The sequence below is a fragment of the Manihot esculenta genome, chromosome 3 (genome assembly GCF_001659605.2).
Source record: "Manihot esculenta cultivar AM560-2 chromosome 3, M.esculenta_v8, whole genome shotgun sequence".
Classification (NCBI taxonomy): domain Eukaryota; kingdom Viridiplantae; phylum Streptophyta; class Magnoliopsida; order Malpighiales; family Euphorbiaceae; genus Manihot; species Manihot esculenta.
In genome coordinates this window covers 29,109,398-29,123,150 of record NC_035163.2, presented here as the reverse complement: position 1 = coordinate 29,123,150, position 13,753 = coordinate 29,109,398, and the positions used below count along the sequence as shown (strand labels likewise).

General features: G+C 34.6%; 3 protein-coding genes across 7 annotated transcripts; 1 reads left to right on the top strand and 2 right to left on the bottom strand.

Annotated features, from left to right (window-relative positions):
* Nucleotides 1–1,914: 1,914 nt before the first annotated feature.
* Nucleotides 1,915–3,385, bottom strand: LOC110610696 (phosphoenolpyruvate carboxylase kinase 1). The gene is made up of 2 exons (XM_021750733.2): nt 2,355–3,385; nt 1,915–2,250 (listed from the first exon to the last, which is right to left on the bottom strand). The coding sequence occupies exons 1-2, from the start codon at nt 3,139–3,141 to the stop codon at nt 2,219–2,221; spliced, it is 819 nt and encodes a 272-aa protein (XP_021606425.1). The 5' UTR covers nt 3,142–3,385; the 3' UTR covers nt 1,915–2,218.
* Nucleotides 3,386–4,166: 781 nt separating this feature from the next.
* Nucleotides 4,167–7,780, bottom strand: LOC110610698 (actin-depolymerizing factor). 2 transcript variants are annotated; one of them, XR_006350231.1, is made up of 5 exons: nt 7,557–7,780; nt 6,522–6,787; nt 4,968–5,426; nt 4,567–4,856; nt 4,167–4,422 (listed from the first exon to the last, which is right to left on the bottom strand). XR_006350231.1 is itself a non-coding variant. In XM_043955134.1 (3 exons), the coding sequence occupies exons 1-3, from the start codon at nt 7,578–7,580 to the stop codon at nt 5,276–5,278; spliced, it is 441 nt and encodes a 146-aa protein (XP_043811069.1). In that variant the 5' UTR covers nt 7,581–7,780; the 3' UTR covers nt 4,905–5,275. The 2 variants fall into 2 exon arrangements, 1 of the variants encoding a protein (XP_043811069.1); XM_043955134.1 differs by lacking the exons at nt 4,167–4,422; nt 4,567–4,856 and having other exon boundaries at nt 4,905–5,426.
* Nucleotides 7,781–9,802: 2,022 nt separating this feature from the next.
* LOC110610697 (chromatin modification-related protein MEAF6) lies at nt 9,803–13,252 on the top strand. Of its 4 annotated transcripts, XM_021750735.2 has the most exons (8): nt 9,803–9,849; nt 9,955–10,036; nt 10,201–10,295; nt 10,447–10,547; nt 11,732–11,801; nt 12,461–12,488; nt 12,577–12,637; nt 12,706–13,018. In XM_021750735.2, the coding sequence occupies exons 2-8, from the start codon at nt 10,024–10,026 to the stop codon at nt 12,818–12,820; spliced, it is 483 nt and encodes a 160-aa protein (XP_021606427.1). In that variant the 5' UTR covers nt 9,803–9,849; nt 9,955–10,023; the 3' UTR covers nt 12,821–13,018. The 4 variants fall into 4 exon arrangements, with proteins under 4 accessions (XP_021606427.1, XP_021606426.1, XP_021606428.1 ...); XM_021750734.2 differs by having other exon boundaries at nt 9,840–10,036; XM_021750736.2 differs by lacking the exons at nt 9,803–9,849; nt 12,706–13,018 and adding an exon at nt 13,111–13,252 and having other exon boundaries at nt 9,857–10,036.
* Nucleotides 13,253–13,753: the final 501 nt, after the last annotated feature.

Here is a 13,753-nt window from a genome sequence, read left to right as displayed (position 1 = left end):
ATTTGGAAGAATCCAATAATATTTTTCTTTCTTTCACAGCCTTTTCTATTAGTCCATTTTTTTGAGCTCTTTGAAGACTACTTTTAAATAGTCTCAGCTTTGTCACTAAGCTAAATCTAAGGTTTTTGGAAGCCAATTACTTAGGTTCAAGTCTCTCTTTCTCTTCTTTTTATCTTTTCCTATCAAAGTTGGGTTGAATTTGAGAGTGTTTTGATTGAATTGCATGAGCTGCTTGCAATTGCATTTGCTTTTAGCTCGATCTTCACTGATTATTAGAAAATAATAATAATCCTTGAAAATCCCAGTACTCTTGGATGCTCATGTCTTTTTTGCTTGAGGGCTCATCCAATAATCTTGCTCCAATTTTCCGGGAGCTTTTCTTTTCATACAAATCCGCTCGTGGATATTTTACTATTATAAAATTATAAAAAAGGTTTAAAACAGAGATCGAAAATTATTATTTATTAAAATATATTATTATATATAATAAAAATTAAATTTTTTTAATAATTTTAAATTATTATAAGCTGATGATTTAATAATATTAAAATAATAATTTTATAGCTGTTAAATAGAATTGCGTTTAAAATGCAGATTCGAGACACAATTTGGGCTTTTGCAGCCCTACAAGCACATGAATCAAATGGAACAAGCAGACCACAATTGACAGCTTGTAGGGCTACAAGCACAAGAGTACAGTGCCTGCCTTTGTTTGCAACTCTTTTTATATTTTTTGTGTAGACATTTAGTTTGGCATGGGTCATGGCTGGTGGTTGGCACTTTTCATTCATTTGGATTTTCTAATAAGGCAACGGGACACTTGTCTCAACGATAGACAGATGGTGTTCCTCATGAATTTCCATATATATTCAACTCTTAATCTAACATTCAATCAATAACATGGGATTTCAATAATGGTTTAGCTATATCATGGATGAAATGGATCCATTTATAGTCAATGTAGTCAGCTATATGGATAATGATACCGAAATTTCATAGTTTTTTTTTTTTATTTTCTTATTTAAAATAAAAAAAATTTCATAAAAATTTATTTATTTGAAATGTAATAAATTACTTTTTATTTTATAAAAAAAATAAATCATATATGATTTGTAAAATTTATTTAAATTAAAAAAAATCATGTTAAACAGAGAATATATACGGTATCCGTGTTGAAAATTGTATTTTTTTTCCATTGATTTATAACGTAATAGTTGCTACATTAATAAAATTTATTAATATCGCTTTAAATGAATTTTCTTTCAATATTTATTATTAATGGCCAAATAATTGAGTTAGTGTAGTAATAAACAAATGAAAATGGTAGCAGTGAGCACGCAAAAGAAGATCACTGGATTGGACCACGCAACATTTAATAAGTTGGGTGTGGACTCCAGAAGCAACAATTTCAATTTAAGGTTGACGAAGACGTTTAACGAATCTAAACAATCAACTTTACCAGGTGTCTTCTGTTTAAACAAATTTAAAAGAAAAGTCCCAATATAAACTTTTATGCAAGTTTTGTTGCGTCTCATTTTTCAACTTTTTTTTTTTTTTTTACCTGCAATAAACGATAATTACTATAAGAGTTAAGAGTCAAGAGTCATGAGGAATTGAGGATCAAGTTGAGCCTTGTTCCATAAGACAGACAGTCCACCGGTACAAGAATCCAGGAAAGCCAACACTCAAATATTTTATTATTAAAATTTCATTTTCCAATTTTGAAGGTAGACAAAATATTTGTGAGTCCCACAAAATCATTTCACTACAGACAAGCAAGTTGATCAAAAAGTACTTAAGATATAAATATTTAAAGAATACATCAATTTTAATATTTTTTATTAGACATTTTAATTTTAATTATAATTTAATAAATATTTAAATTAAAAAAAACTAAAAATAAAAGCACCCACATAATAGTAATAATTCTAAATATATACATTATCAATTATTTAAAAAAAAAAACTCACTTATTTTTTCTCCCATAGAAAAAAAAAAGCATCATCTTAAGGTTGAAAAACTATTGTTAATGTACATATATAACTTCTTTTCTTTTTCCTCTTGTTCTACCAAAACAAAAGCAACCTCTTCAAAACTAGTAGGATATATACACTCGGAATCCAATCCATCTAGCATATCTATACCTAAAAGTATATATGTATATACATACACATACATACATAACAGTATGAGCTAAGAGCTTCTTCACTCACTCACTTCATCCTCCTCCATTTGTTATCCAAGGATGCCCTGCAAGAAAACACCATTGATAGCTTCTAATTAGTATTAATATTACTTAACTAAACTAACATAATCAAACTACAAAATTATTATACAAAGTGACAATTGCTTACTTAATACTTGTTCCGCAGAAAACCTCTTGGAAACATCCCTACAAAGCATCCGCCTTAATAGATCCTTAACAGCCGGCGACACGCCTTGGAAAGCTCTCACCGGAAACCTCAAATTCCCTCTCAAAACCGCATCAAATATCTCCACAGTGGTTTCACCATAGAAAGGTGGAAACCCGGCTAACATAATATATAGCACCACTCCAGCACTCCAAACATCCACCTTCTCCCCGTACCCTCTTCCGACCAGAACTTCCGGCGCCACGTAGTACGGCGTGCCTACAACACCATTAATCATCTCCCCGTCCATAACCACCTCAGCGGATCCAAAATCGGCTAACTTCACCGAGTTTCTGGAGTCGAGCAAAATGTTATCAGGCTTGATGTCGCGATGAACGACACCGTACTCGTGGCAGTGGGAAACGGCTCTCATCAGCTGAAGAAAAAGCATTCTGGCTTCCGCCTCGGGAACAACGCCGCCGTTAGATAATATTAAATTGTGAAGATCCTGGCCGGAGCACAAGTCGATTACCATGTGGAGGTGAGATTCATCTTCATAGAGGTTGTAAAGCTGGATTACGTGAGGATAAGGTGAGAGAAGGTGAAGTATCTTCGGTTCCGTGAGGAGGCATTGGGCGTCGAGGGAGTCACCAGAAGTAAGGCTCTTATCGATGGACTTGACGGCAAAAGAATCGCCGGTAGCGCGAGAAGTACATCTAAAGACGGTGCCGAAACGTCCACGACCGATCTCCTCGCAGACTAGGTAGTCTCTGTTTAAAGCTTCGGTCATTGCTTTGTTTGCTTTGCTCCTACTCTGTTTTTTTGTTTGTATTTTATATTGCAGGTAATTAAGGTTATGTTTCGTGGGTTTCTTTATCTCCCATGGATTGGAATGTTTTTTCGAATATTCGAACACTGGGGACTAAGCCAGTAGGAAGCTCACGCGCTATGATATCCAACGGCTGGAAACATCTGTAACTTAGGCAGGGAGCGGTTGGATGGGAAAGGGGTCGGTCGACTTAATGTCCGTACTACGGTCTACGGGACTACGGCTATGGCTTTCAATTTTTTTTTTTTTTGTCCGCCGCAGAAAAAATTGTTGGTGCCACCGCAATCTTTGCCGTCCACCGTTTCTCGTAAGCACCGATTGAAATTTTGTTTTAATATTTATTCTTTGATAATTTAATATTGATTCTGAATCTCATCAAATAATTATTTTTATTTTTTCATAAAGGCATAGAGGATTGAGGACTTGAAATCTCTCACGTTTTAAGCATCCATGCTCAGCTCACATCTGTGAGCATAATAATTAATTTTAATTTATATTAGCTAATTTATATATTTAAATATTGAAATATTTAATTAAATAGAACATAATCATAATATATTATTCACTAAAATTATTTTACTGAATATAAAATCATAGAAAACATATAATTTGGATTATTTTGGTACAATCGAGCTGCTTTGGAAGGAAAAGTGGATGCTCATGGGTTTATGTTACGGATACGATGGAAACTGGAAAGAATATCTCCTGTTGCCTTGGCCAGCTAAAGAATGTTGTATTTAATATTTACAAAAATTGTTCGGACTTGAGTTAAAATTTTTTTTCCAAGGAAAGAAAAACGAATTTGAATCTCACTGTGACAAGTGAATATTACGATTTTCTTAATTTACGTCCAGAATTCACACTTCATGGCTAGTGTTTCAAGGATAAGAATTTCAAGTGAATTTGATTCAAGGCTTTGAGCCAAAACTATTGACTTGAAGCAGAGTCAATATTATATTAGAGCATCTATTTAAAAAATATGAGAATGATTCCCAAACAAAATGCGTGCTTCAACGCATAGTAAAAGCTGATTTCTAATGTGTCCATCTTATTGGTAATAAAAACGTGCAACACTTACGAAGAGCTGATTGAGAATGGAATGAGAATACAAGAGGCCAGATGCTTGCTTCATTTACTCTAGTAATATGAACTCCGGTCGAAAATATACATATAGACAAGTCTGTACAGAAATTGAACAAGGCCAAACGTCTTCAGCCTGCTATCTACAACTTCAGGCTTCAGCTGTCGAAGGAGAGACGATCAGCCAATAAGCAGATCTATACTTTTTTTTTTAATTAATTAAAAAAAAACAATAATAAATAAAGTATTCAAATTCCAAACTCAAAACTTACCGTTTTGGAATTAAAGCTTAAACTCCAAACTCACCTCATCGGTTCTTTGAATGGGTCGAAGAATAGCAGTTACGTTGGACTAGCAAGCTCAGTGTACTAGATTTGCAGCCAACAAACTATTTTTATCAGAGAATCCTGTATTTTCCTATAGGTCGGCAGAAACGCATACACTATCCTAACCGCTGCAAATGATGTCACTTTCAAAACAAACCGACAAAAATAATCCAGCACTTACCCAACTTGAGAAGCAAAGCCCTGTTTGTTTTGACAAGGCACATCACTAGCTTGTATAACACATATTTAACTTTTCATTCTCCTAATCTTCTGCTCAAAATAATAACAATAGTAATAATAATACTGAGAGCTTGACAATGAATGCTTAATCGATAACAAGATGCATTAACCATTAATATGCATAACCACATCCAACATCACCTGAGAAGCATCATCGCAATAAGGAGCTCAAATTTTCCCATGGTCAAGAACTCCCGATCAGCCTTCTCAGGTGGCAATAACCACATCCAACATCACCTGAGAAGCATCATGGCAACAAGGAGCTCAAATTTGCCCATGGTCATAAGCTCCTGATCAGTCTTCTTAGGTGGAAATTATTTATACAATTAATTATATGTACTTAGTGCCAGTGAAATATAAGACGTAATCAACAACTGATTGAAGGAATTTCCTCTAGGCTGCACACGCTTCTCCTCAAGATCTGAAACACTTCTGATCCAAATGAGTGCTCAGTTTGCACGGTCTTTGAGCACCTCAAGATCCATCTCAGTTGGGTCAGTTGCCTGGATTTCATAATGTATGCCTTCCAGCTCTCTTCGGAACCTGTCTTTGGACGTTGCATAAAGCATTTTTGCACGAATGCGAGACACAGAAGGAGACCTAAAAGAAGATATTGGCTTTAAATTATAGTACATAATTCTGAATTTGGAATAGAGCAGTAACAGAGGCACTACAAGATGTTAACATTAAACTTCTCCATTTAGTGAAACAAGTCACAAATCCACACGTCAACAATAGAAGCCTGCTTGTCCACTTTGAAATAGATTAAATATATAGGGTGCCATAACACAATCATTGCTTGACTAACTCTCCCCACTAAGGGATAAGAAACGGCAAAAACATTCAGCACATCATGCAAGCAGAAAAGGATAAATTAGAACAAATGATACCAATCTTATATGCAAAGAAAGCAAGGAAAGGAGAAAAAGAAGAACTGAGGTGAGCTTGTCATGACCACAAAGACAGATCCAAAGGAAGCATTCCACAGTGACACAGAATTCTTTTGCTGAACTTTAGATGAAGACTCAAGGATGGTCTGCTCTTGAGTCTTGACAAGAATGCAGGATAATCTAGCTCCAAGTCCAAAAAAAAATTGTCATTTTGCTAGTAGCTCAATGATCAAGTGTTTGCCTCTGTAAAGTATATTCCATAATTTCAATGTACCAAAAGAAAATAATTCCAAAAGTCTTGCTTTTCCATCCCTGTTCCTGTGGACCATAAAGCTTAATGGCCTGGCCTTAGGAAATGTTAGCCAAACAAAGCTGGAAACTGTGCCAAACCTTGAAACATCCCCCAACACAAAAGGACAAAGCACCAAAAGTAACTACAATATGGCATAGTTGTTCCCCGCCACTGCCTAAAAACTAATAAACTTTTCATAAGGCATCAAAAAATTGGAAGAAGAAACACATCCATAAAATTAATCCAAATTGATCTCATCAAACATGGGAGGACAAAAAACAAAAGGGTACCAGAGTCTCAGAGAAAGGGTGTATCAACAATTGGATGAGAAATAAGGATAACTCTAAAAGAAACAAGGGGTTTGAATGGGAAACACTACTAAATTTAAGCAACTAGTACTGGGGAAGAATTCAAGAATTGAAAACTACAAAAGCATGCATAGACACATAAAATAGATTAAACTACAATTGCAGTATTCTAATGAAACAGCATTGATCATAGGAAGAAACTAACCATGCAATGAAGAAGATCTTGCTCTTCTGGCAATTCTCAGAAGTCACAAAATCAAAGTCATAGACAGCATATCGACAATCATTCTCAGGCAAGGAAGCAGTAAAATCATCATAGCTCTCAGCTGGCCCTCCAGTCTTCTCAACCACAACCTCTTTTTTCTTCTCATCAATCTTAAAGACCACATAACGGTGCACCTTCTTTCTCTGCAGTTCTAGGTATGTGGCTTTGCTGTGGTCAGCAACGCCCATGCCAGAAGAAGCATTTGCCTAGCAAGAAAAATAAAAGCTGTTAGTAGATGCACTAATGAACTTTCAGAATTGTACTCACACCCTGACACCATCCAATGACCAGCGCCAGGGACTTCACGTCTACTTCCTCTGCTTTTCAGAGGGGGTTTCCCAGGGTAGAGGATTTCTCTTCATAGGAGGCATAAATATGCCCACTTCTCTAAGAAATGCAACGAAGTGTGAACCTCTACTTGCAATTCTTTTGTTGCATTTCTTAATGCATTATTTCAAGAACCAAGCAAGCAGTGGATATTGGATTCCTTATTCCATTTACAATCAAACGGCGTATATATAGATGACTAATTTGTATGGGTAAGCCAGCTTGCAATCATCCAGTAAACTAGACAGATCAATCACTCAAATTGTAAGTTCCTATTTACAATTAAATCACATATAAAGAAAAGGAAAATCGGATTCTCTTCAATCAGGACTCAAATATCAAACAAATACAAATCCAGCATATAAACTTCAAAAGATAAGTGACTCAAAAGGTGAGGAACTGAGGGATAAAGCCGCAATCGAGCAGATACAGATTTTTATAAGAATTAAACCGAAACTAAAGTAATTTCTTAAAAACCGATGTAGAATGGTAAATACTAATCAAAACACATGTTAATAAATCAGATTCAAGAGACAGAAAATTGAATAAATTTTTATATGACAGAAAAAGCAGAAAATTCGGATCTAAACAAAGTAGAATTGAGAGAGAGAGAGAGAGAGAGAGAGAGAGAGAGAGAGAGAGGCTTACCCCTCTGAAAGCCGTAGTCGCCATGGGAGAACAGTAGAGAGACAGAGAGAGAAAGCAAGCTTTTGTGTTTACAGAAGAGGAAAAATGGGAGAAGTTTTGAAAAGAGAAATAATAGACAAAGATGAAAGAGAAAATTGAAACAATAGTAACAAAACTGATGAGTTGCAATTGCAGACTAGAAAGAGATCTTACTCTTCTGGGAAAGGAACAAGAGAAGAAAAGAAAAGAAAAGAAAAATAGTAGTTTTCCAGTGGGTCAAGGTGCATCTTATTTAGCGTAAGCCATGAACATTACGGTTGATGTGCCAACCTGAGCGTTCCACGTGTGCGGTTTTCAATTTCTTTGTCAGTCAGGACTCACGTAGAACTGGAACTTTTTTATATCAAATTTTTTATACATACAAATAACTTTGATATAAAAATAATAATTCTTTTGAATCCAATTGTTTTTTTTAGCCATGAAATATCTTTTGCATTTCATATGCTTGAAAGGCGGCTCAATTTTACTAGTCTGGGCCGACAATCCAGGATGATCCGGATCAGATATAAGTACAAACCCTATAAGGGAGTAGGCCCAATCACTCAACAGCCCTACCCGCATGCGCTTTGGAGAGCATTAAATGGCCGTTACACATGGAGCAGGTGCCTGACACACCTGTACGTACGGGCCTGAGTGACAAGGACATGAAGCACTATATACTGGGGAGTCTTCTCTTGCAAGGGATATCTTCTTCTTTTTCCTCTCCTACCTGGACTCCATTTTTATATTCCTGCAACTCTTGCCTGAATACACTCCTTTAATTCATGAAACCTGATTTGAGCGTCGGAGGGTTTTCACCGGGGCATTCCCGGTGGACCTCTGACGCTTTTTCCTTATTTTGTAGGTCTTTTCCTCAAATAAAATATGGAGAAACCCATTCGATGAGCCAATATAATGGGCCAAGAAAAAAGTCAGATTTATCATGGATCAGGAGGAGGAAAAGTTATCGGCTACAAAAATGGGCTCAAAAAAATACAACTCAAAAGTGTACAAATTCACGGTCGACATAGCAACTGATCACATCCAACTCATGCAGGGCACTGAATAGACGATTTTGGAGAAGAGGGACGCCGCAAACATCATCAACATTCCACCAAACTGACACTAACATAATCAAAATCGAAAACACACACAAGTCCCGCCACCGAGCCTGAAATCCCAGCTTAATATCTACTAAGTCTTGCCTGCAAAAAAATATTGAAGAATTTCATGAGGACAAAGAGAAAGAATCGTCAGAAAAAACGCCAGAGAATCACCAATTCAGTACAAGACCAAAATCAGCATATGCTTCTTCTAGCATGGAATTGCTATAATAGAGCCAACACAGCCTTCAGCGTCGAAATATTATCGATCTCATCCCATGTTTACTCACTATCAATATATTATCGCATAACCAACAAATAGCCCATCACAAAATTAAAACCAAATGAAATTTCAACAAGAAACTAGAAAAATAAAAATAAATAAATAAAATTATAATAAAAGGCCATCAAATCTACTTCATCCAAGAATAGAGAAAGCCGATGACCGGATAAAAAGGTTGTGGGTACGCTTTCTCCTTTCCCTCTTCTTTTGAATCCAAGATCACTTTCAAATTAAGGCTCCCTTTAATATTTTGTGATTTTTTTCCTTGAAAGATGTTTTATAATATTTAATTTTAATTTAAAAATAAAATATATTAATAATGTATATATAGTAATTTTATAAAATTTTTAAAATATAGAAAGAACTTTTTTTTTAAAAGAATAATTTATTTTCTTTAGAATAATTTATTTTTTATTAAAAAATTTTAGTTAACTAATTTCTATAAATGTTTTAAATGCCACAAAATATAAAATTAAAAAAAAAAACTTTTTTATAAAACAAATGTAAGGGGTTGGCCCGATGATGAACAAGGAGACGTTCCAGACCTGGCGTTATCGGGCTTCATAGTCCCAACTTTACAGACCAAAATGAAAAGTCACTTATTATCTGAAATTGTTTTTTCTTTTTATTTTCCAATACTTAATTCAATAATAATTTTAACATAGTATTTAATATTTTAATTTATAAAATATAATTAATTACTATTAAAATAAATATAATAGGTAATTGATTATTTAATTATAAATTGATTTTATATATTTCTTCGGAAACCATTAATCACGAATGAAGCCAGAGTAATAAACAAAACCCAAAAAAAAAAAAAAAAACTTGCTGAATACAACCCCATTCCAATACTTATCTTATCTCTTAGCCGGTAGAAAATTTACAGGTGCCAAAGCATGTAGCTGCTTTATCCCGTTTACGTTACTTCCAAACAGAGCAAAATAGAAGCCAACTTTCAATTTCTCTAATCTTTTCTTTTTTCTTTTGAAAGATATTAGTAAACGTTTTAAACGGTTCACGAACTGCGGAGCTTTCTGGGAACTTCAAATTCCGCGCCAATATGAAATCCGAAGGTAACCGCTCCTAATTTTCCCCCCTACAAAGTCTTATACTTTTGCTGATGGCTCAATTCCCGATAAAGTTCTATTTACTCGAATGGCAAGAGATTTTTTTTTTTCCTAATTGTCTCTTAGATCCTCTGATTCTGTTGCTTTCCGCCACAAAATTATGTCTTCAGGCCCAAAAAGCGGCACTAGTCCGGCGGCCATGCTCGCCTCTCTCATGGGCAAGAGAGAGAATCTTCGTGAAGAGCTCCGTAATATTGAGAAACAGGTAATTTCTCTGAAACTGAAGGAAAACTGAAAATGAGAAGAATTTTGGTAGTTATCTTTTATTTCTCTTTAAAAAGTTCGAAATTTAACTCCAATCGACAATAATCGTTTACCTCTCTGCTGAGCTTGATATCATGTGTTTAATTATATAGGTGTACGAGTTAGAGACAAGCTATTTGCAAGATTCAGGCCATTTTGGGAATGCGCTCAAAGGTTTTGAAGGGTTTCTATCTTCGTCGAAAAGCACTACAAAGTAATTCCTCTTCTGATTTTTGCTGCTTCCTAATATGTATCATTTATTGGTTCTGTGAATTTATTGTTTCTGTCATGAATGTTTCACTGATGCCAATTACTCTTGCTTTGACATCATGGGAGAATTGGTTATAATACTTAACAGGGGAAGTCCGTCTTATTTAATAACTTCGATCTTTTACTTCCTCGTTGAGAAATAGTGATTTTGATAGGAAGCTAATTTGACATGTAAAAGCAGTAGGAGAAATTCAGGGGCGCAATGAGTCCAAACTTGCTTAATTGTTTGCATGTACTTTATTGTCTACTTGGATATTTATCTTTATTCACTTTTCACTTGTTATACGTAAAAGAGATATATGCGTATGTATAAAATCTTTAAGCTTGTAATTTGCAATGAAGTTCTGTTTTTGCTACCTTGATCTTTGTTATTAGTTCTGCTGATACATGATTGTTATTGCTTATTGCATTAAAGCGAGAATGCTGAGGCAAAAACTATCAAGGTCTGATTATATAGCTTATTAGACTGCTAGTCTATATTCCTTAATATGCAACTATGTTCTGGTGGTCAGATTTCTTTATCTCATAAATTTCATATATTTTTCCAACAAATCTGGGCGGTTAAAGTTTTTTAGACCCATATCCAAATAGCTTCACTGGTTTATCATGGGGAGATGAAGATTTGAAGTAACTATAGTATAAATGTTGATTGGGGATATAGTTGAGAAAGGGATGTTTATCGAGCCATAGATGACAGATGATTGATAAACTAAAGCAACTGAAACAACTAAACTTTTGGTCATACAGGAATGGTAACTAAAAAAAGGAAAATGGATGATAGCAGCTCAACTAAGAGAATTTCAAATACTGTAGGATTTTGCATACATTGTTACTAGAGCTTGACATTATTTAATTTTGTTTCACTTAGAGAAGTTTTGCTGAATACAAATAGTGGTGGCATCTTCTGAATCATGTGATTTGATGCATGTTTGGGCTATATATCATTCTCTCTCCGGGTAATGGTTATATCAAATAAAAATTTCAGTTGGTTTGCTGAGATGGAAACGAGCACATATAAAGCAATATTAACTTTCTCACATTTGCTAGAGGGCCTTTTATTTCCATAATTCAATATTTCACCGTTTTCCATTGAAATGATAAAAAATTCTCGTATAATTCTTCTTGCAGTTTAAAAAGGTCCAGGAAATTTCAGCCAGAAGATAGACTTTTCTCATTGTCATCAGTTACCTCGCCAGCAGTATGTGTTAAATTTTATTCTTATCAGCAACAGTTTCTTCCATTTGCCATTGTGTTCCTTTTCAGTTTCTAGTATTCTTCATTATTGGCATCTCACACTTTGAATTAGAGGTATCGGGTGTCAGATACTCTTGATCAGAATAAAGGCCTTTGATTTGCTTTTGTGACCTTGCAATTTGATGCCGGAGAAGAAAAAGATTTAAAAGGCTGTTTTAGTCTATTTCCTTATCTTGAAAACTCTAGGTTTTCCTTGGTGAGGTCTGCATTTGATGTTTAATGAAGGCAAGTTTTGGGTTCGGTAATTACTCGCGTACAGAGTTTTCTAGATTCCAGTCTTAACAGATTAAGTTTGGCGGAAATAATCTTAGCTCATATGCTTGATAAATTTCCTGTGCCAAGTCACTAACATTCAAAGTGTTCATTTTATTAAACCATTAGTGTAGCGTATTGAGTTTATTTAGGCTCAGGCAACTTCAACAAATATTTGGAGTGAGCATTTCAGAATTTTACAAATTAAACCGTTGTATTTTTTTGCATCAATTTATTGGCTATAAGTTGGTGGTGCATTCCCTGAACTGTGGTCGATTCTTACATGTACATGTAGGCAATAATCGAGACGGTGGTTCTGATTTAGTAACACATATTTATTTACTTTTCCAGGCTGAAGAACTTGGATTTGGACGTGATGGTAAGTTTGGTTTATCATATAGCATCTTACAAATTCAAGGAATAGGATAACTCATGTTTGTATTTTTCTTTGTTCTTCTGTGTTGCAGATGGGAGATCTGATCTTGGTCTCGGTCGGTCTAAGGGCGGATCCTTAGCTACTAATGGGCAGTAAGTACCAAAATCTCTTTCAATCCAAGATTTTCAGGCATTAATGATCATGCAAACACTTTGTTTAGGGGGAAACCAAAAAAGGGAAGAACATCAATCGGACCAAGAGATGTAAAGAAAATCAGGTCATCAAATGAAGCTGAATTTGATGAGGAAGATGATCCTGATATGGGCTTGAGATAATTACTTAATATAGACCTGCACTAGATGTAAATTAAGATGTAGGGAAAGTTGTGGTAAAGTCCAGATAATTACTCTGCAATATGAGTTATAACCATTTCTTAGTTGACCCATTTGAGCTGTGAATGGGCTTCTTGTATTTTATTTTATTTGTTCTTCGATGACCCAATTGAGCTATAAATGGGCCTGTTTTTATCTTCATGTGTTGGTTTAAGTTAAGAGCGTTTGTTTTTTTTTTTTTTCTTTTTCTTTTTCTCTGAATAAGGCCTAATTATGCTCGACTGAAATTACAGGTGTAAGACACAAATAAATGAGAACAGCCGAAATCGAGGAAGAAAAGCAAAGCTCAGAATTGGTTGAGTGCCGAAGTAGGCTTTCTTGAGTAATATTATCAAACATCTTAATTGCAGAACCAGACTTCATTAAGTAAATTAGGATATTGTTTGTCAATTGGTTGAGAAACGATCTTATTAAAATGAAATAAACTTGAACAATTTTACTATTATCTCCTATGCTTCAATTCATTGAATACTAATTTAACTAATGAAAGGATTTACTGAAAGTTAAGACTCGGTCTCATTGACTCACTGGTTAGGCGATCCTCCATTTTTAAATTAATCATGCAAATTTCTGGATAGAGATTGACTCAAATTCAAAGAATTATTCATTTATCTCTTTAAATGAAAAGAGAGAGAGAGAGGGATTCAAAGGCAAATGTAAAACTAAGCAAAATCTAATGAAAAGCTTGCTATTACGAGACGTCTTGTTCTACCAACTTTGTTAATTGGTTATTCATAAATGTGACATTTTACTAACTTCCACATTTACTAAGTAAATCTGTATATTTAATATACTTTTAATATATCCAAAAAAGAATACTAAGTAAATGTATATATTTTTTATATAATATATTTAAGCTCCATTGATAAAAATAAA

Bases quoted from the DNA above. Each gene is read 5' to 3' on its own strand.
- LOC110610698 (XM_043955134.1), bottom strand. From the start codon at position 7,580: ATGGCGACTACGGCTTTCAGAGGG. The intron at 6,788-7,556 runs GTAAGCCTCTCT...TTTTCTTGCTAG, and splicing joins CGACTACGGCTTTCAGAGGG to GCAAATGCTTCTTCTGGCAT. The intron at 5,427-6,521 runs GTTAGTTTCTTC...ATCTTCTTTTAG, and splicing joins AAGATCTTCTTCATTGCATG to GTCTCCTTCTGTGTCTCGCA.
- LOC110610696 (XM_021750733.2), bottom strand. From the start codon at position 3,141: ATGACCGAAGCTTTAAACAGAGACTACCTAGTCTGCGAGGAGATCGGT. The intron at 2,251-2,354 runs GTAAGCAATTGT...GTTTTCTTGCAG, and splicing joins TTCTGCGGAACAAGTATTAA to GGCATCCTTGGATAACAAAT.
- LOC110610697 (XM_021750735.2), top strand. The intron at 10,296-10,446 runs GTAATTTCTCTG...TTAATTATATAG, and splicing joins TCCGTAATATTGAGAAACAG to GTGTACGAGTTAGAGACAAG. The intron at 10,548-11,731 runs GTAATTCCTCTT...TTCTTCTTGCAG, and splicing joins TCGTCGAAAAGCACTACAAA to TTTAAAAAGGTCCAGGAAAT.